This window comes from Leguminivora glycinivorella, chromosome 12, assembly GCF_023078275.1.
Source record: "Leguminivora glycinivorella isolate SPB_JAAS2020 chromosome 12, LegGlyc_1.1, whole genome shotgun sequence".
Taxonomy (NCBI): domain Eukaryota; kingdom Metazoa; phylum Arthropoda; class Insecta; order Lepidoptera; family Tortricidae; genus Leguminivora; species Leguminivora glycinivorella.
The window spans coordinates 11370529-11393749 of NC_062982.1; the positions used below are offsets into that span (position 1 = coordinate 11370529).

The 23221-nt window shown below is 40.9% G+C and overlaps 2 protein-coding genes across 2 annotated transcripts in view; both read left to right on the top strand.

Annotated features, from left to right (window-relative positions):
* LOC125231570 (nuclear pore complex protein Nup160 homolog) lies at positions 1–16745 on the top strand. The gene is made up of 19 exons (XM_048137029.1): positions 1–196; positions 342–447; positions 527–743; positions 1263–1368; positions 1740–1935; positions 2804–2973; positions 3328–3491; positions 4020–4113; positions 7173–7324; positions 7591–7730; positions 8386–8467; positions 9161–9284; positions 10414–10619; positions 13392–13518; positions 13642–13738; positions 14467–14607; positions 15036–15235; positions 15966–16084; positions 16726–16745. Exons 1-18 carry the CDS (start codon positions 103–105, stop codon positions 15974–15976), a joined length of 2427 nt encoding a protein of 808 aa, XP_047992986.1. The 5' UTR covers positions 1–102; the 3' UTR covers positions 15977–16084; positions 16726–16745.
* LOC125231988 (nuclear pore complex protein Nup160 homolog) overlaps positions 16224–23221 on the top strand; it is a 12708-nt gene continuing 5710 nt past the window's right edge. The window contains exons 1-6 of the mRNA XM_048137595.1: positions 16224–16236; positions 16726–16898; positions 18733–18828; positions 20356–20488; positions 21819–22166; positions 22536–22696. Coding sequence (XP_047993552.1) covers positions 16224–16236; positions 16726–16898; positions 18733–18828; positions 20356–20488; positions 21819–22166; positions 22536–22696 — 924 coding nt within the window. The remainder of the gene's footprint in view (positions 16237–16725; positions 16899–18732; positions 18829–20355; positions 20489–21818; positions 22167–22535; positions 22697–23221) is intronic.

Below are 23221 nucleotides of genomic sequence, written 5' to 3' on the forward strand. Positions count from 1 at the left end.
TCCGTACGTTCAGTTGCATCGTATAACCTAAACCTTTGATTTATCTTTTAAACTACATTGAATTATAAAATTACCTCTTGGGTTTTCGTGTTTACTTGAAAAATGGAGTTTGTGGATGCGGTGCCAATTACTTTCAAAGAAATAACTCCTACTAGCAACGTACCTGAAAAATGGAAAGAAGTTATTCTAAACACAGGCAAGTTAATTGTTTGTTTACTTGTATTACTGTATTTTCCTATCACTAGACTGTTATTTTATATAGTCAGAACTCGTTTTGCAAGGTTTTTCAAGTTTACTGGATTTGCTGCTTGTAATTGATTCATAATCGTATTGTGTTTTAGGTGGTACACACAGCACATTACAAGACATCAAGTTGCCTCAGAGAGCTGGAGGATATTGGTATAAGGATTCAAAGAAGGCCAACACTAGAAATCGTTTTATTTACTGGTATGTTGAGAAGTAATATCTGACAAATTTATCATATTTACAAAATGAAAATATTATAAATAATATCTTGTTTTTTTAGGCAAACTACATCAGATGCTATTGAACTATCAGAGGCCTCGCTAGATGTTAACCTAACCAGCAGTAACCTACGATGCAAAGTGGCTCCTGGAACACCACCCCTCAGTGGGATGTCTGTGTATGAAAGGATAGCTTCTCAGGACATTGTTATTTTAGCTGCAACTGTGTCATCAGTCCATAGACTCATATTTCCACATCCTGAAAGTATTGATAAAAAGGTACCTACTCATTTTGTGCTATTTATTAACATGTGATGTCATTTGTCATAGGACAGGAAACAAATGACTATGCATATGCTATAGCATATATGTCCACGAATGTGTGAAAGAATATTTTGAGATATAAATTTAAATAAATATGATTCATCTATACAAGATTAGTGATAGGATTTCAGTTGGATCCACTATTATATACAAATAATATTTTAGTCCATTGAGGGTGTCCATTCATTATATGAGGGTTTTTATTATTCTTCCGAACCAAGAGAAATCTCTTTTGTGCTAATGGATTACCATAGGACAAAAACAATTTTTTTTACGTCACTTATAATTTATTTATTTATTTTAATATGTAAGAAGAAGAATTGCATCAGATTTGTAATCTAGAAACATGTTTAACTTAAAATCTGATTCTTTCCATTTTTGAAACTATTTTTTTCCTTTAAAAGCTCCCTCTTCCATGTGAGATTTAGGGATATTTGTCTTCCCTTACCAACATAATTATTATTTTTGTTGCAGTCTACCTTTGGTTCCATGAGCAGCTCCACACCTTCAATATTCCATGACACTGGCGCCATCAATAATCCTAACAATTACCACATTCTCAACCAGTATTCAAATCCAAGTAAGTTTCTTACCTAATGTATTTGTAGATTAATATTAGATGACTAAGATGACAGTCAGCGCGTTCATAAACATACTCTAAAGTTATCAAGCCGATAAAGTTAGTTTGTTCTTTTCTATCACACCACACCAATACGTTGGAAAGGGACAAACAAACTTTATCAGCTTGATAACTTTAGAGTATGTTTATGAATAAGGGGCTAAAGTGTATTCTAAGTTCCATATTTTTTTTTCCAAAAATAAAATATTAAACCAAAAACTTATATGTCCATGTTTTTTTACCCTTAAGCAAACTACAGTCTTACCTGTACACTATTTACTTTCAGTACTATTTGTCTTTTCCATATGATGACTTATAAATCGTACTTACAGCAACCGGAGTAGCACACACATGTGCTTCCCTCCTCCTGGACAATGGTGAAGCGGTATTTGCCCTCGCTTTTGGCTATGGCGGAGAAGGTGGCTTGTTGCTGGTCAAGCTGCCTGTGGCTGGTTCCGCTGTCACTACAATGCTGAAAAGGGAGTCTACGGTGCCAAGATTTTTGTCTGGCATCACTGGAGCACTTAGGTAAACTGTAATTATTTATCAAAGCAACTGAAAAAAGAGATATGTAAAATGTCCCACTATAATGTACCTTTACTAAGTGACATTTTCACTCAGAGTGTGTGTGACAGATTGAGAGGACATTCCCTGAAGTTGACACGGACACAGAGTAGTAGCAACCCTAGACGTCACTTCTTATCTAACCGCGTAGTAAGAGTGTGGAACAGTTTGCCCGAAACCATAATCAGTGCACCTACGGTGAGCTCTTTTAAAAACCGACTACAAATATTTATTGAATCGACAAAACACAAGTGCATTCAGGACATTGACATGCTTGTATCACCTTTGAGCTGCCTGTGCATTAACAAATAATAATAATAATAAATGTGCGTTTTTTTTCGAGCCTTGGCCACAATTCAATGCGAGCCAGATTTTTTTTTTATTTTTATTTATTTTAGGTAATTACAAACATAAATCTCTAATTAATTTACATAGTATCGTTAAACCAATAAGGTTTGTCTCGATACCTATTCCATTCCGCGGTAGATGTTATACAATGCAACAATCATATAATTATGTAGGTATTCTATTCATTATACATACTCGTATTATAACCAAAACAAGAAACCGCCAGCATTGCACTGAGCGCAAATAGCATTTAAGTAAGTAAAGTAAGATGCACCACTAGACCATTGCACAATTACATCGATATCGATGTAGACGTGCCATCGACGCGCGTGTGGCGTGTGTATTGTGCGTGACAATAGCAAACAATCTGCTTCATGGAATGATAAAAATGCAGTGTGTAATGTGTGTATATATCATTAGGCCATCTAATAAACTGTTTTTTGTTTACTAAAAGACCAATATTGTAATTACTGTTTAATTCCAGAGGAAAGAACATAGACAGCATAGAAACATACGGCGTAGTGCTCACGCACGGCCTAGCCATAGCGATATGCGGCGACGCGTGCCTCCGCGCGTGGGCCATCAACGACGGCGGCGCGCCGGCCGTCGTCACGCCGCCGCTGTCGCAGACCGTAGTGCGGCCGAAACCGCCCCGTGAGTACTTTATCATGATTATCATGACCTGCACCTCCAAGTCCAAAGAATGAGTCAAATTCATTGTTCGGTACATCTGTGTCTAAAGTCTAGCCCTCATGACTCTCATGAGAGCCGAACTCCAGTATGAGATGAGATGTCTTTGAAAGAGCTAGAACACAGATGTAGTGCGAAAAATTACCCTTCGTATTGTTAGGGTCGGCTGAGTCGGCTCACACCGGAATGGCAGCAGCTGGCAGCGGTCGGCAGCGGCCTGCAGCGGTGAGCTGACATTGTAACCACCACTTTACAAAAAATAACTATTTTTATAAAATGTGCAAAGGCAAGACAATCTTACAACGTTCTAATTTTCAGCACACGGTCACATGCTACAAAAGACGACCGGTCCAAATGGAGACGTGACTCTAGTCGCGTACCTCTCGTTCCCCAACGAATGCGAGTTCGTCGTCATGAAGATGATGGACGCTGGCGCGGGCGCCGTGAAGTTCTCACACGTTTGTCGCATCTTTGGACCGCAGGTGAGATGCTATATGAACCTTGCAATAGTAGGCACCAAAAGACAACCAGGCCAAACAGATACATTAGTCACGTATGCCAGTAGAGGTATTAGTCTCGTACCTAACTTTAGTCCAGAGCTCAATCTGGACATCATTTTCAATATCATTTCGAATCTCGGCATATTTGGTGGTATATGCTATGTGTTCCCTTCTCATGTATGGCGGAAGGTCAGAGAGGTATGGGTAGACAAATGGAAATAAATTTATTTGCTGTATCTTAAAAAATCTGACCATGACTTAACACGATAACGTTCTCATCCTCATGAAATTGTCGGTGAAATGAATGACTTTTGTTTTTAATTTTGAATTAAATTATGACAAATGAAGTTTCAAATTGAATGACAATTTCATGTGGATTGAAAGGTTCCCAAGTGAGAACTTTCAAGTTGAGAAATGAATACATTTTTTTGTGAGATAGATTATTATAGTGGAGCAGAACTATCTCCATAATTTAAAATTTATCATTAGAAATATTATCCTATGTTGCAGTTGGATCTTCTGGATTACACCATAGGCTATGGCGATGGCAGCGACGTCATTTGGGCCCTGTGGAGTCAACCTGACGGAGAAACTATTATAACAAGTAAGGAACATTAGGATTTGGTAACGAATTTGTTCTTTGGTGTTTCTAATCCAGGCCTGTATTGTTATTTCAAAATTTTGGAGCTGAATGCCGAATCACAAATCCTACTTCCCTGTCAGGGTCTTGTTTGATAAGCAAGCCATCGTCTGACAGGTCTTTGAGAATATGTTTTCCTGCCTTTAACTGCACGACGAGCAGCATAGGAGTATGTAGAACGGCGCGCCGAAAGACGAAACAAAGTCCATCATACACTTAGGGCCAGTTGCATCAACCACATTTGACAGGCACATCATCGTCACGCAGCAGACGTATAGACGTTCCATAGGGAACATCCCATACAATAGGCAACTTGACTAGGGAATGCAATCTCGTTCTCGCGAGATCTCTTTTGTACGAGATCTCGGTCATTTTTAGCGAGATTGATCTCGGCCGAAAAATCGACGAGATCTCGCGAGATCAACGAGATTGAACTCAAGCATAAAACGTCTTATTCGAAGCTCGCGAAATGACTACACATGTTTCGTTCGCAAGTTGTAAGTGATTTATATGAACTATATCATTTAAGTGAACTCGCCAACTCGTTAATTCAGTAGAGATCTAGAGATTCAACTCACTTATTTCGCTCAATAATTTACCTATCTCAGTTCGGAATGACGAATGACAGATTCAGACCGTTTCGAAATAATTCGAAGGGTGTCAGCCAGGGCTTGATTCGCCATTATGGTATTAATTTAAACTTACAGCTCTGTGTATATAACCATCTATTTTACGAATTTTCGTGCACACAGTTTTGTTGGATGTTGAGAGAGCAGAAGCCTACAAAATAGGCAACCAATAACAATTTCTATTTTACACTCAAAAAATCAAATTATAGTATTATATATTATTTTGGGTTAAATTGTGGCGTAGGCGAGAGGCTGGCAACCTGTCACTGCAATGTCACAGTTTCGTTTTCTTTCAACCCCTTATTTGCCAAGAGTGGCACTGAAGCTTTAGTAGTTTCATGTGTTCTGCCTACCCCTTTATGGGATACAGGCGTGATTGTATGTATGTTTGTATGTATGTATGTATATTATTTTATTTCTTCTTTAAATATTCACACTACTATATATTATATTTTTGAATATGTTATTATTATATTTTTGTACGACCGGTCTTGCCTAGCCCAGCGGGTAGTAACCCTGACTGCTACGCCGCAGTCTTGGATTCGAATCCCGGTAAGGGCATTTATTTGTGTGATGAACACAGATATTTGTTCCTGAGTCATGAATGTTCTCTATGTATCTAAGTACTTGTATATTATTTATGCCGTTGTCTGAGTACCCACAACACAAGCTCTGTTGAGCTTACCGTGGGACTCAGTCAATCTGTGTAAGAATGTCCTTTAAGTCCGTCCGTATGTCCTTTAATATATATATATATATATATATATATATATATATATATATATATATATATATATATATATATATATATATGTTTTTCTTTATATTTTAGTTTCTTATTTAACTGTCGGGTTTAAGAAGCGTATTGTATTGGTAGTCTAATATTTTTATGTAATTTATTAGTAGTCAACTAGTCATAATTAATTGAGTACAGCTAATGTTTCTTATGTGGGTCTATTTAATGATGGTAGGGATAACTTTGACTTTTATAATGTTAAATTTTTATCCTTTCATCAATAAAGGCATACGTTGCGGAATTTTTAAGTAGTCTCTACTGTGTGTGTTGGCATGGCAACGAATTCGAATTTGGCACGCTTTTACTCATTCGTGAATAATTTTATTTTACTTTCTTACATGATAATCTATACTTCAAAGTTTAATAAAATATATTGGGAGTTGTGAGGTACATAATTTATGTTAAACAATGTAAAATACATAAAAAAATATATGAAAAAATAATCAATATAAATATTTGTTTCATAATAGCAATCATTCTTATTATTGTTATCCTTATTCATTGCTATATTGTGATCATTTACAAGAATAAACCCACAAACCGGCCAATCTCGCGAGATCTCGAAATTGGCGAGATCTCGCGAGATTGGTTTCATGAATTCCCGAGATCTCGCCTGGGCCCCAATCTCGTCGAGATTGCATTCCCTAAACTTGACTGTACTTAAAATAAATTATTTTATTACATGCACGAAATAAAGCATCAGATAATTTTGAGAAAAACAGAGACAGCAGTTATTTTGAACACCAATTTATATTTTAAAAATCATATAGAAATATATTAAGTAAATCAGTTGACCGTGACGTCACTCAATTCAATTCATATTAACCAGGGCCCGTAACTTTCATGCCGATGACATAAATTTGACGTCACACTGAATATAAGATGATTCAGAGTTTTATTTAAAAATTAATCATTATTCATAAATCATTTTAATCATAACTTCGAAACTAATCTATTCATACGTGATATAATTAATACCTACTTGATACTTGAAAAGTAAATTAAATTATTTGTTTATTTTTTATACATACATTTTATTAAATAGTTTTGTACCATATTGCAATCAATTATAAAAACAAAACAAATTGTTTTCTTTTCGTTTCACGTATCGAGTAGGTATTAATTATTCCACGTATGAATAGCTTACTTTTGAAGTCATTTGTAAACGATTAAATTGATTAATGAATAATGATTAATTATTACAATAGAACTATTTGAATCATCCCATATGTAGCGTGACGTCAAATTGATGTCATCGGCATGAAAGTTACGGGCCCTGATATTAACTCCATATTAGCAAGACGTTCAAAATCGTTTTGACAGTTCTTGAAAAGAAGCTGTTTTGACTAGGAGGAAAGTAGCCTATTAAATTTAACGAATGCTTTAGCGATGACAGACGTTTTGATGCAACCGGCCCTTATTATTTGGTAGTGGTGATGGAGTTCAAGCAGAAGATGCGAAGTCCGTAGGGCACGATTCGAGTTGAGTCCGAAGTTTGAGTATTTGAGACTCCTTGCTGTTTAAAAAGCCGATGATCTCTGCTGTGCATCAATCGCTCTGGGCCGGACTTGGACTGACATGTTTTTTTATTACCACAGGCAGCACCCTAAGCGCGGAGGTGTCATGGCGTATGGTGGCACCCCGGGAACCCCCGCCGCCGTTGCCCGTGCTGTCCTCGCACCAGCAGTACCGCGAGCGGCTGCTCACGCCGGGCCTGTTCCCGCCGCAGGTGGTGCGGAAGGCTCTAGCCGTGAGTACTAGTTACTAGTCATGATACCTACGTTTATAATACTAATTGTAGATGCAAGTTGGTGTAGTGGCAAGAGCAACGACTATTTTTTGCTACGGACAACTTGTTTGCTGTAAATGGCCTAGCCTATAATGTATGTGTGTACGAGCACCTTTTCAATTTACAGCATGCCGACGTCGTGCATCTACTTTTTCGGAGCCGATCTCCGTCTGCGCCTGTTCTGTGGTCGCTGTTGAAATCGATAATAACATTTTTATTTCCTGTAGATCTACCGACGAACGTGGGGCAGCAGCGAGTCAGCGAGCGAAGGCGACCTTAGCGAGTCGGCCATGAACGCCGTGCAGGCTCGTCTGCGCCATCTTACCGCGCGCGCCGCCTCGCCCGACCACAACCACTTGATGCACAAGTTAGTATATTTCCGATTGGCAAAGAGACCGGACAGAAGAGAGAGGATAAAGCGTGCTTAGACGCTGCATCAAACGTCAAGATCAAGATAGGAATGCCGAGATCCGACGCCGCACCGAGAATTGCGGAAATTAGTCAAATTTGAATTCTGTCAAATTGTCAAAAAAAGTCTAAACTATGGTGGCAAATATATGCCCCCTGCTCTATTAAAGCTTTATGCATGGTTAACTAAAGGAGTCCGTCAGGCGTTAGTGCGTTTTTACATTATCCGATCCGATAGAGGATGTCGGAAGGATTTCAAGGCAAAAATCAAAGATGACGGCTTAAATGTATGGGATATCGGTCTTACATCCGATATCGGATCGGATAATGTGAAAACGCACTTAGATGGACGATATTCGGAAGATGTGGATCACTTCTAGATAAGATTGGCTCAAGGCCAGGATAAATGACGCCCTCAAAGAGATTTACAGGGTGAAATAAAAAAGAGCAGTCATACTATGGCATAGTGACTTTTGAGGTCATAATGAACAACTTTTATTAGCTGTTCCATAAAAATGAGCGGCATCGTCTCATCAGTCGGAATACTCGGAATACTCTGAATGTTTGGAACAGCCAATGTTCTTGATTATAATGAGTTTCTTTTTCATGTTCAGATGCTGGTCGGATTTGTACAGTTGGTGTATGCAGTACATGGAGGGTCTACAAAAGCCATTGGGACTAATGGTTGCTAAATCGGTGAGCACAATTTATCTATTTACTAATTTTATCATGGTTCCATCCTGTGTCATGGTCTGTTTGTTTGTCCGTCTTTCACGGCAAAACGGAGCGACGAATTGGCGTGATTTTTAAGTGGAGATAATTAAAGGGATGGAGAGTGACATAGGCTACTTTTTGTCTCTTTATAATGCGAGCGAAGCCGCGGGAAAACCTAGTGTTAAATAAAAGTTTTTGTAAAATTGTCGGGTGACAATTTTACAATTTCTATACAAAGACTGACATCATTATCATTTGCTATTTTAGGCTCCAAAACCACTATCAGTACTTACTGAATTAAATGTCAGAATTTTAAGTATATGTAATAGGGTGAATCCACGTAAAAGTAACGTGAATCACGACTTCATTGACTGTTTATTTGAACTACAGCTGCAAATGAAAGGATCTATGCATATATCGGGAAAGTAACACTTATTTAGAGATAGATTATCACTTAAACTTGCATCGTGAATAAATAGAATATGCCACAAAATCGTGACTCGTGTTACTCTTAGAATAAATTTAAAAGTGGAAAATGTCTGTCTTAATGGAATGTGTTGAATGTCGTGTTACTCTTGCCGCGGATTGACTCAATAAACGATTAGGTAATATTGTCTGAACAGGCGTTGTATTAACTGTGAACACTTTACAGTTGTAAATATTTTTCTTATGCAGAGCTGTGACATGGACAACGGATGGTGGTGCGGTGTAGTCGGACGCGCGGGAATCTCTCTGGTCAGAGAACTGGAACCGCTCGAGCGTATGATGTTGTCGCCAGATGTAGCCGCGTTGGACTCAGGTTTGTGTCCATAGCACAAATACGCAGTAGAGGTCTATGGAACTTGCAATACGATAAAATCTAGCGAACACTTTAACGGTGACAGACGGTTTGGTGTAATCGACCCAAAAATGAATTGATGCAGAAACAGTAATGGCAATATAACACTAAGTTCTCGCGCTTTGTACACATATTTAAAGTCACACGCAGAAGGTAAAATAATGTTAATTAATTGCGTTCGACCTGTGTGTGACTTTAAATATTAGTTATGGCAATTTCATAGTTAGTTTACTAAGTGTACGAAGTAAAATCTTATAGACCTTGGGCCAGGCGAAAAATGGGTGATCATCACCTCCCGTGTGATACTTCGTTGAAAGGTTAACGGCCATGAATAATGAACCTTCGTGAAAGTCAGCTGTGAATTCGTCGGTGGGTTCGAAAATGGCATCCACGGCAACATGCAGAACACAATCAGCGCCTCCCGTTTCATACTTTTACGTGTTTCGGTGGCTTCTATTCCTCAACCCACCAACAAAGTGGCAGCTGACTTCTGCTTCTGCTAAATTATTCATGGCCGTTAACTATACAAAGTATCGCGCGGGAGGCGGTTGGTCATGGAAACCTGTTCGTCGCTTGGGTTTCATATTATATTACGCAAAATGGAGTTGGGCATTTTTGCGAAAAAAGATTCAAATTTTTTTTTCTAAAATAAGTATATCGTCACTACTTTGAAAAAATCTCGTATCTCACGTTGCTCCTCAAAGTTAAAACGCAGTAAGTCTATATGCATTCCATACATACTTACTACAATTCTCTTTTCATTGAAAGACGAAGATACAAGTTTTTTTAAAAGTTGTGACGATATTTTAATGTTTTTCCTACTCAGAATCACGAGCCCTTTCAATCCTACTAGGTAAAAAAAGCGTCCCAAATTTAATTTTTCCACTTCGCTACCATTTTTCAAACACTTTGTACAGCGGTTACAAAGTGGAAAGTATGCAAAATAATAGAAAATTTTGAGACCATTTTTTTGTCTCTTGTTTTTGTCCTAAATCGAAAGGGCTCATGATTCTGGGTAGGAAAAACATAGGAAAAATATTTTTGACGATTGTTCACCCGAAAATGGCCAGTTATGATGATTGTGGTTCAGGAATGGGCGGTGCCGGCGAGCTGTCCTCGGACGCGGTGCGCGTGGTGGCGGCGGGCGCGCTGTGGGAGCGCGCGGCCACGGCGGCCGGGGCGGCGGAGCTGGAGCGGCGGCTGTTCGCGTGCGCCGCGCCGCAGCACCGCCTGCTGCCGCGCCTGCTGCATCTGCTGCTCGCGCCGCCCGAGCAGGACGCGCCCTCTGGCTTGCCGGTAACTCTAATACCTCATTTACCTTCAGTCCCTGCCGCTCCTCTCGCTCTGCCGGCAATAATTCCCCAAATACTGCTGCAGCGGTATCGAGAGCAGTGTGTGTTTACATACTGCCCTGCCTCTCACTTCGCTTCAAAGATTCAGCAACGGCGGACGTGGAAGTAATTACAGCGGCCGCACTGTGTATATTTGCGATTCCAAATAATGAGAGATATTTAAAAAGATATCGAGTACAAAAAAAGTGCCTACGCCAAATCTTGGGATTAATTGTCAAAGCGGACCCCAGGCTCCCATGAGCCGTGGCAAATGCCGGGATAACGCAAGGAAGATGATGATCGAGTACAAAAAAAAAATTCGTCGTAAACATAGATGGTGGATGATATCTGTCCATCGCAATGGATCGAAATCTGTAAGTTCACTTTATAAAATTATTTTAGACGAATACTGAACGACGGGGCAAAATGTAAACTCGCGCTGCCGGTCCTTTAACTTCCGCAAAAAAACTGCCATTTTGGGGAGCGCGAGTGGCAATGGCAGTGGCATGAGAAGTATCGCGTTTACACACTTCCCTGCTTACTTCGGCTTAATGTAAATGCGGTATAACACTTTGTGAACGCGGAGGCTACTCGCTGACGGTCGCTTCAACTAAACCATCACTGGCATAGAACTCCGCCCCCGTCGACAAACTATTCGCTATCCCGACTGCACGAACTCGTGCTCTATCACACTCTCCGTGCAACTCTTCTAATTGAAATACTGGCCAATGACCGCAATTTGGACATGTTTTACAGCACGGAATCGCAATCCCTTTAGATAAGCAGCCGATACCTGGAATCTAATACAACTCCAAGTTCCATTAGCTACTGACAAAGAGGATCGAGTATTATAGAGAGTTACTGTCAAAGTAAAATGTGTAATCACAGTGCATAGACTGCCATCTCGACACCAGCTTAACACTTTTGAACCTCAGTTTTGACAATTTGGCCCATATTGTTAGCTTGATATGTGTTAAAATGTCAAATATTAATATTAGCGCCATCTATCCGAGCGTTCCCCAAAGGTGTAACGCCATCTAGGCCACCGTACCCTTTTCTCTAGGGCTTTGAGGTACGTTTTTTTCTTAGACTTTATCCGTCTATACGGAGTTACATATGTCTTTGATTATTAGTCATATTTGACTTTTAAGTTTATATTCTATTGTTTAAGTCTGTAATACTACCCTCCTACGCAATTAACATGTACAGCCTGTATGTTAGTGTTAATTTTAAGAAATTAAAAAAAAAAAAAAAAAAAAAAGATCGATTACCTAACCGTTTACCGCGACTTCAGTCAGACCACATTTAACAACTGACTAACAGCTAAGGATAACTCAAAACAGCATAACATTTCTGAATTATCCCCACAGACCAATACAACAAGACGGCCCTTACAGGGCGACTCGCGGTCACCAAGCATACGACAAATCAGGTTTATAAAAGTTTGAACGCACGCGACACCGATCAGTAGCGCCCAAGTATACGACCCGCTAACAGTGTTCGTGTCCGCTCGGGAAAAAATCTTAAATAATCAAATTTGGTTGCAAACAATGGTCTCTTGCAGCATAAAGTGGTGTGGCAAGTCTTCTAACACTTCTACATATAAAAAAGATGGAATAACATTCCACAGTTAAGTCAAATTAATTATTTTGTTGAATATTGTTTATTATCCGCGGAGTTCATTTATACTGGTCAATATGGTTGTACTGAGCGGCGCCGAGGCGCGGCCATCCCTTTTGCCTAGTTAACAATGCGATATGCTATCCCTTTCACGTAAACGACTAGGGATGGGGCCATGTTAGTTTATGTCTGTTGCGGGAACTTCGTACCATGTGCTACCATTTTATGAAATATAAAAGAAAGCAGATTTGTAATTGTGAATAATTATCTAGAATCTGTAGAGTCTGTAGTGTTATTTAGTTGATTGATTCGTTTAGAATATTTAGTTGGTAATTTAACTTAGTAAACGTAAGTAAAAATGCACAGTTTAGTTATTAGTTACTAGAATGATTTTTATTGAGGTGCTATCACAATCATCATCCTCCTTGCGTTATCCCGGCATCGGCATTCGCCACGGCTCATGGGAGCCACTGGGGTCCGCTTTGGAAACTAATCCCAAGATTTGGCGTAGGCACTAGTTTTATAAAAGCGACTGCCATCTGACCTTCCAACCCGAAGGGTAACTAGGCCTTATTATAATTTAATTATAATATTATAATTTTTTGCAAAACAAATTCACCACAGTACTGGTACCGGTACCATTGTCTATAATAGACATGTCCCATTCCCATCCCTACTGCTAATCGTAAAGGCGCGCCATTATTTGAAACGACCAATGGCAGCACCGTGCGCGCCCGCCTCACCCCGCAAGGATTGGTGATTTGCGTCTCGAACAATATCGCTTGCATTAGGCTTCTAGTGGGGTGTTCTGTGATTATCCCTCAACCACCAGGCATGCTGTATTTTTTTTACATTTTATTTTTTTCCCGAAATCGATATTCATATGGTGGAAATAAATATAAAAACCTTTCTAGCGACGAAATTTTGCGAGAAATCTTGCATCCATTTGCGCATCGCATGAAGCAAAAGAACCCACGGAAGGAAAGTAACAACTATACTCAGGTCTTAGATATCTGATTTACTGATGCAACTCGCCGTTTTAAATATAAGCAGGTAATTAAGAAACAAATATCAAAGTATCAGCTGATATGATTTACAGCATTACTTATTTTTTCAGACGCTAGCTCCGAGCCAGATAGACGAGCTGGAAGCAGTCCTGGAACCCATCAAAGATTTACAAAATGCCGTCTTGGAGCTAAACGACGCACTGAGGCTAGACGTACCCGACATAGACACATCTAAATGTAAGTAAAACCTGAGTCAGTGCATTTATCATATTTATTAATTCTTACCGAGACGTACAGAGGATAAAACGGATATTTTAACATTCTTCTAAAATATATAGTTTTCTTGTAATTTTATTTTAGGTGAAGAAGAAGACCTAAGCGAATACGATAGTTTATTTGCTAGCGACCTCGGTGTTTCGATTGTAACAGAATCCATTCGGCAGATGGCTGAAATGAGGTGACTATGTTTATATTTCTTATTATTCTATTATTGTAATTTCAGTGTTGTTCGGTCCACATAGAGCGAGCAGCGACACGAGGCAATGTCCTCGCGCGGCAGATGATCAATGTGGATTGTGGACATGTGCCTGTCGAGGCAGAACATTGCCTCGCGACGTTGCTCGTTCTGTGTAGACTCGCCTAATGAAGTTATGAAGTCTTATTTTTATATACATTTCTACTTTTTAACCCCCGACGCAAAAACAGAGGGGTGTTATAAGTTTGACGTGTCTGTCTGTCTGTCTGTCTGTCTGTCCGTCCGTCTGTCTGTCTGTCTGTCTTTCTGTCTTTCTGTCTGTCCGTCCGTCTGTCTGTCTGTCTGTTTGTCTGTCTGTCTGTGTGTGTGTCTGTCTGTGGCATCGTAGCTCCCGAACGGATGAACCGATTTAGATTTAGTTTTTTTTGTCTGAAAGCTGAGTCAGTCGGGAGTGTTCTTAGCCATGTTTCATGAAAATCGGTCAACTATGTCACAGTCGGGGGTTTTTTCAAAATTTTAATTTTGTGCTTAGGTTATTAGGTATGTATATTTGTGTGATGAACTACTGATGGCACTGATACTAATTAACTTATAATTAATTAGAACCACATGTAGACACTAAAAATTAAAACAATCTGATGTAACAAAACTTTGGTTTATTGTATCATAGTAGTGCTAGTTAATCCATTGATTTAATACTTTTTGATCAGGTTACGCGTGGTTCGAGGGGCGTTAGTAGCGCTCGGAGTCGTGCGCGGCGCGGGCGGCGTGCCTGGCGCCGGACACTGCGCGGTACACTGGCAGGCCTACCGCGCGCTGCTGTGGCTACGCGCCGCCACCTTACAGCGAGTGTAAGTACATGGATACTGTATTGCTTGTACAAGTGTATGTTTATGTAGTTATCTCGAATAAATAATTGAATTTACCTACAAGGAAAATTACCTAGTAGTCTAAAATAACACACGCATATTTTATATATCGGCCCAAACTCATCCTGTTAGGAGAAATTGTCATTCAAAGTCCTGAAAATTGACACACCGTCGGTTATCTTTTCTTGTTACGTCGTGGCTTGCGTGGACGGTCCCGCGACCGTCGCCCACGCAAGATAGGGCGTTAGTGGCGCTCCATGTACAGCATGTTTTAGTACTTGAGTGATCTCTTGGTATATGTACGATAGGGCGCTCTCACGCACGCAGTATCATTAAACGCTGCCGCGGCTCTCAACCTTAAATGATCTGTTGATAAAACAGTTGAATACAGTATAGTTTGCCCAACACAGGGGCGCCGGTTCCCTCGAGCTGTTCCGGCTGAAGCTAGGCGCGCTGGGCGGCTCCGCGGTCGCAGCGTCGGGCGGCGCGGCGGCGGGGTACGCGGCGGGCGCGGGCGCGCGCGCGCGCGGCGGCAGCTGGCGCTCGCGCGCGCCAGCACGCACTGGCACCAGGCGCTGCCGCTACTCACGTACCATCTGGCGCATCAGCTGTATCCTTTCCGTTTTATTTTAGTTTTACTGACTGACTCGTCGGCGCACAGCCCTCGAGGTTTTGTTTTGTGATTAGAACGAACAGGTTGAAATGTGCAACCTCAAAATTTTGTGTCGCATAGTTGAGACTATTAATACTTGCCGACTATTTATTGAAATGTTTATTCACCACGCACGGCCGGTTTCCATCCTTACTTGGCAGATATTCCCCGAATTCGCACGAAGCGCTTTGCTTCTTCTTATGTGCACTGCCAAGTAGTGGAATTCCTTGCAAGCGGCTATATTTCCGAGCTCATATAACCCGGCGACCTTCAAATCGAGGGTGAACAGGCATCTTCTAGGCGAGCTCACGTCGTAGGCCACGCCTTTGTCTGTGGCCAAGAGTAAGCCCATTTATAATAATAATAATAAAAGAAATAAAAAAATAAATATTGGGGACACCTTACACGGATCAACTTAGCCCCAAACTAAACAAAGCTTGTACTATGGGTGCTAAGCGACGATATACATACTTAAATAGATAAATACATACTTAAATACATAGAAAACATCCATGACTCAGGAACAAATATCTGTGTTCATCACACAAATGCCCTTACCGGGATTCGAACCCAGGACCGCGGCTTAGCAGGTAGGGTCACTACCGACTGAGCCAGACCGGTCGTCAAACCAACCAACCAAACCATTTATATTACAGTTTTAATAAATTTCCTTAGCAAAGCCATTCAGATGGGCAGTGAGTGGCGGCTTCGAGTTCGGCTGGTGGCTGGCTTCTATAAATCAGCCGCGTTTGGTACAGAGCTACGTGTCCATGCTCGAACCATGGTGCGAATGGAACGCTTGCTCGCGTAAGTACCTATATTTAATTTTTAACTACCGATGCAAAAACGACGGGGTGTTGTAATAATCCAGTAACTTTATACATCTGTAGTATGCGTCAAATCCGGTAGTTCTGATTTTTGCAGACTTGTTTATGATGTTGGCCTAATGAATAATCCAAGTTTGTGACCTCGAACGCAACTTTGTCAAAAATCGAAAAAACCTGATAAATTGGGATACGCTCAGCTAGATGGCGCTAATATTAATATTTGACATTTTAAAACATATCAAGCTAAGAATATGGGCCAAATTGTCAAAACTGAGGTTCAAAAGTTTTAAGCCTGTGTCAAGAGATGGCAGACTATGCACTGTGATTACACATTTTACTTCGACAGTAACTCTCTATAATACTCGATTCTAACCTATCTATCATCTCATATCTAATCATAATTCATAATTAATTTATTTATTTTTAAGAAAAGGTAACCTAGGTTACGTAACGTAACTACGTTACAATAGTATCACTACTCGTTAGTTGGACTTTCCCACTATTAACTCGAATACAAGATTGACACCATCACGGTATTAAAAAAAACATAACTACTTGTATGTAAATTGCCCTTCATTCTTTGCTTATAACGTTTATTTCACATAATTATATTCTTCGCAGGACAATTCATCCTCGGCCTGTCTCTTCTGGACTTGTCGGACGCAGAAGGCGCCTACACGGCCTTCTGTAAGGCGGCTAAAGGTGTCAGCACTGAGCCGTTCCTACGACAGTTAGTCGCGGCGCCCGACGCGCGCTTAACACAGCACCAGGCGCTCGTACTGTATTATATGAAGGTATGTATCCATACTAATATTATAAATGTGAAAGTGTGTGTGTCTGTTTGTTTGTCCGTCTTTCACGGCAAAACGGAGCGACGAATTGACGTGATTTTTGAAGTGGAGATAGTTGAAGGGATGAAGAGTGACATAAGCTACATTTTGTCTCTTTCTAAAGCCGGGTACTCACTAGCGAGCTGTAACTGTAACTGTGCATGACCTGTTACCAAAAAACATAGTGTGTACGTGGTTCGCAAACCTCCTGCGAGCGGTACGCGTTGCTGCTCGCAGCGAACCAATGTTTACAACGTACTCATTTCAGAACCTGTAACATTGCATGTAACCGTAACCGTTACTGTAGCCAAAAACATAGTGTGTACGTGGTTCACGAGCCTGCAACGAACGCAACACGAGCGGCTCACAGCGAGCCGATTGTCGGTTTTTGCCGCGAATCAAAGGGCGCTCGCAGTGCGCTCGTGGACGTCGAGAAGAGAGGTTGTAACAATCCGCTGCGAACGTCAAACTTTTCATCATGAGTGAATGGTCAGAGGAGAAATTTAATAGCTTCTATTGATAGACTCCTACAGGGAGAAATGGAGGAGTGTCCTGTAGACTCCTAAATTTATTAAATATTCGAAATCGGTTGTACTCATTCGAGTGATTTTTTATAATGGTTACAATTTTTTTTATTTTTCATTATTTACAGTAGATCACTTCTTTTCCGGTACATTCTCTGAATCCACCTTCTTCGTGGCCGATAGGTATCATAAAGTAATGCATCTATAAATATAAATATACATATATGCTGCACAAGCGAGAGACACCTTCGTCCGACATTGTGGAGTTACAATCCAAAAATGCAGATACATCCGGCTCGCCATTAATTTTACAGTGATGTGGCCTTCTCGTACACACTAGAACCTGGTTACTGTATCTTTTTGGTTACAGTTACTGCTCACAAATGAGTACGCTCCAGGAAATGGATCCGGCGACGTCACGAGCCTGAACTGTAACACACGTACACACTAGACCTCATTACTGTATCTGTTCGGTTACAGTTACGGCTCGCTAAATGAGTACGCTCGGGGTACTGGATCCGGCGACGTCGCGAGCCCGAACTGTAACATGCGTACACACTAGAACCTCGTTACAGTATCTGTTCGGTAACAGTTACAGCTCGCTAGTGAGTACCCGGCTTAACGCGAGCGAAGCTGTGAGCAAAAGCTAGTATACCATAAAGGAATAAGTAAGGGAAGAGTTGTAACTCCATACATCAGTAAACGCGAGTTATTTGTATAGGCATAGTTAAAGACACATCTAGCGACAATCACGCGTCAAATAGCGTAAATTATCAGTACCGCTACTCGATACTAGGTGTCGACAGTGTCTCGTCTGCCAAAAATTTTATATTAGAACACTTTACAACTTATATTACAAGCAGAAGGGATTGAAAACAGAATACTGAATGATACTATTGTAATATTAGCTAAAAATTGGTGAACATTAGACTCTTCGTTCGTCGCGACATCTATTGACAAGTAGCAGTACTGATAATTTATTCTAGTTGACGCGTGATTGTCGCTAGATGTCACTATAACTATACCTATACAAATAACTCGCGTTTACTGATGTATGGAGTTACAACTCTTCCCTTACTTATTCCTCTATGGTATATACCAACATTTTATACACAGTACATATTGGCAAAAAATATTTACAATTTTCATACAATACTAAAACTAGGTACGTTGACCCGGAGGACGAGTTAAAAGTCGAGCCATAAAGCTTGGATCTCTTCGGAAAGAGAATAGACAATTCTGCGAGTGTATTAGACTTGTTTGTAATGTTGTAGGTGATCAAACTGTTCGAGATCCACGACGCAGGCGCGTGTGTCGTGCGTCTCGCGGAGACCGCCATCAGCATCGCCGACAAGAATGACCCTAATCTGGTGAGTTTTGACGTTTAGTCACGCAACTAATAGTGGCCTGAAATTAAAAATATCTTTATTTACATGAACATATTTACATAATTATATAAGAAACTAAGACTAAACTTAAAAGCTAGCTAATGTCTAAAATAGGCCCTTGAGGCATTGTACCAAGGATACTGGCGACGTTTCCTCGCTGTATCGCAATGCTGATACGTTGTGCGAGGAAGTCGCCAGCTCTTCGGTCACCAGTTACCTCAACCAACGCTTCGCGATTTCTGTGAACAACTTGTTCGCGCTGGGACCCTATGGACCTAGAGTTTCTACGCCAAAAGGTACAAAAGGTATTATTTGCAAAGACTTTTGTATTAATTACCTTTAAAAATTTCGGCACTTTCTGCCACTGCGCCCGCTTTTATCCACCTTGTACCTTGATTCCCTCTGTACGGTCCACATACCGCACGTTGCCATCTCAGCGAAATTACTTACAATTGGGTTGAGCATTAGAATACGAGTCATTTCACGTTCACAATTAGCGCCCATCGCGCGTGTACTCATTAGCATTTTCATTCATTATTACGCGCTTTTATACTTAAGGTATTTTAGTGACAATAAAGTGTTTCGGAAATAGTGAGTGTTATCATTACATCAAGCAACCAAAGAGAATCGAGTATTATAGAGAGTTACTATCAAAGTAAAATGTGTAATCACAGTGCATAGACTGCCATCTCTTGCCATAGGCTTAAAACTTTTGAACCTCAGTTTTGACAATTTGGGCCATATTCTTAGCTTGATATGTGTTAAAATGTCAAATATTAATATTAGCGCCATCTAGCTGAGCGTACCCCAAAAGTGTAATGACATCTAGGCCACCGTAGCTTTTTCTGTATGGTACTGAGGTACGTTTTTTTCTTCCGACTTTATCTGTGTATACGGAGTTATATATGTCTTTGCAAGCAACCAACAGAATATAATTGGTGTACGGAGCACTAGCAGCCCATACACCCTCATCAATTTAAAAATATTGCTGCTCAAAATCAATTTCATGTAATTTATATTCATTTATTAATTTAATTGAAAATAATATTGGAACCTCGACCAATTTGGACGGACGGACGGGACGGACTCAATACGCGAGCCTAATAGACATTAAATAACTTTTCGGTCAAATGACGTAAATTAAATCCGGATACATAAACACACCACACGGGTGACGGGTTAAGAATTTCACCACCAACTTTCTTCTCGTGGGTGTCGTAGAAGTCGACTGTGGGACACTTAAAAATTTTAATACTACCTAAAATTTAAAAAAATGTGAAAATCTCGAAAACCAGGCGACTTTTACTAAACCTTAATGTCGATTTTCTGGACCAGTATAAGGTGGTTAAAAGGTTGTCCATTAATTACCGGGCACCCGGTATGTATGTATGTGTATATAAAAAAAGCTTCTAACTCCGCTCGTTTCTTTCGCCACCGTTGAGATGCAAAAACACAGCACGGTTTAAGGTCTCTACTCGGTGCGAGGCTAACGTTAGTCCGTTTCCGCAGCCAATGTTCCAATGGGTGGTGTTCAAGTGGCACTTAGCAGGCGGGCGGGTGGAGCGCGCGCTCAGCGCCGCCGCCGCCAACCCTGCGCCGCACGCACGCGCCGCCGCCGCCGCAACACTTCTCACTACTCTAGGTAACCACAATTTTCACTGACAATGATATAGGCACTGGTCCCACCGCGAGCTAGTAAGCTATGAGCTGTCAGCTATAAAAATGAACAAAAGATAGTCGCTCCCGTGCAAATAAAAGAGACACGGCGATGTTTATAGTTACTCGCCCAGCGGTGAGCTATCAAAATCGCCGTGTCTCTTTTATTCGCACGGGAGTGCTTATCTTTTGTTCGTTTTTATAGCCAATAGCTCATAGCTTACTAGCTCGCGATGGGACCAGTGCCATAGATTTACCCTGTTCAGTTGAAATAGGCATAGTGCCGGCAGGGTTCGAGGATATATATCGGATATATATCCAGCGGGGTTCGACGATATATATCAATGGATATGAATATCCGATATTTATCATTTGTTTATAAAATATTGCAATACAAAAAAATGTAACATTGTTAAAAATATAGTTTTTTGTGTTTGTTACTGTTTTTCTACTAAATGTTATGTTTTTTAGTAGAATTTTCCTTATCTAAAGTTGTATTCATAAATAATGCAACAAAATAATAATATGCCTTCCATACAAAATGGATATATATCCAAGTTGATATATATCCGATATATATATCATAAATATCCGATATTTTGATATTTATTATAAATATCGGATATTTTGATATTTATTATAAATATCGGATATTTTCGAACCCTGAGTGCCGGGAAGGTGGTTGATGTAAGCACTGTAGTCGGTAGTTGCAGTTGGTACTCTATGTGTATAATTAATCTACGACAGAGAGGCAATCCCTTATCGTATGGAGAGGTATTTTATCTGTATTTAATTACTACTACGTTAAATAAAACTATAGAAACGGATTAAATCGCGTATCCGTAAACGGGCATCCGTTGCCCACGAACGCTGTAAAGAGTTCGAAACGTCGGGATGAATTTTAAATTCATTATACGCGATTTAATCCGTTTCCATAGTTTTATTTAATGAGTAACTGTCGCGGTAACCGAAGATAATATTACTACTACGTTGTCTACGTGATCAACGTGTAGGAATGTCTACTAGCCTATCACAAGTCCCTCTTTGGCTTCACCAAATCGGTATCGGATGCAATTTGTCGATAATTTTTAGGACCACTTAGAGTTCTTCCATGTATTAATCCGTCCTTTGGAAAATAAATTAAATTAAATTTATTTATTTCACATTGAAATTGTACATTCAACTTTACATGTCAACATAAAATGCATTCACAAAAAGATCATCGAGCTACACAATATCAAAATAATAAAAGACCATAAATATTTCTTTTAATTCAATTGCAATTGGAAGATGAACATTTTTTTCTGTTTATTTAGCATCCCGGAAACAGTTAAGCGCGTTAGTATCGTGCGGCGCGCTAGCGGCGGAAGCGGAGCGCGCGGCCGCAGCGCGCGCCAAACTGCACGACGCGCACGGCGACAACCCCTACTACGACTTCTTGTACGCGCTGCATATATCCCGGCACCATTATAGGAAAGGTCAGTTGTCACTGTGGTGTATGTTTTCATCAGCATCTATTAGTAAAGCAACTAAGCGCGCTAGTATCCTGCGGCGCGCTAGCGGCGGAAGCGGAGCGCGCGCCAAATTGCACGACGCGCACGGCGACAACCCCTATTACGACTTCTTGTACGCGCTGCATATATCCCGGCACCATTATAGGAAAGGTCAGTTGTCACTGTGGTGTGTGTGTTGATTAACATCCATTAGTAAAGTAACTAAGCGCGCCAGTATCTTGCGGCGCTCTGGTGGCAAAAACCGAGCGCACAGTGGCGGTACCTGTTGTAGGCTTTATATTCCATCCCGGTATCAAACATTACGATCAAAGCAGCTAAACATCGTTACAGTTCCGTCACGATTATGCGAGCCCGGCAGCAGCGGCAGCAACAATCATAACTCGGAGACACGAGATGGTGGATTGCCGCCTAGCTTGCCGCTGCTGCCGTACGCGTTGCGTGTTGTCGCGTAATCTTTTTTGCCGAGTAGTTAGATGACTGTTTTCTCACATGTACTTATCGTGTATTCCTGTGTCACAGCGGCATCAATAATGTACGAGCGCGCAGCCCGCTGCGCAGCGGAGCGGGCGGAGGCGGCGGACGGGCAGCGCGCGCGCTGGCTGGCGGCCGCGCTCACCTGCCTGCGCCTCGCCAAGCCCGAGCACGCCTTCCTCGCGCGCCCCGCGCCGAGGGCTCTACAGGTGACTGCTAGTGCTTTTCACATTATCCGATCCGATATCGGATGTAGGACCGATATCGAATCGGATAATGTGAAACAATACTTACACTACACACGATACAGTCACACAGCCGCAGCAGTAATGTACGCGCTCACCTGCCGACGTCTCGCCAACACCGAACACGCATTTCTCGCGCGCCCAGCGACATGACTCTTCAAATATATGATGACCTCACAGCGGTATCAATACAGTTGTATTTTTATGACTTATCTAGGCTCGTTTTTTTTGCACTTTCATACTTGTTGGAAGGTGGCAAACATGGTAACACCACAGGATCATCAAGTTTAATCCCTCGTTTTCATACCACTTCGGGAGTAATCAAGAATACGGTGCGTCTGATGATGAGGGTTACATGACGTGCAATGCCGACCCTGACAATCCGCTCCGTCATCGAGCTCTGGCAACCTTACATATTCTTTCGTGTTTCAAGGATCAGCAATGTGCTCGAGTTGTTCATAAAAAGTATATCTCCACGCAAGGATTTCA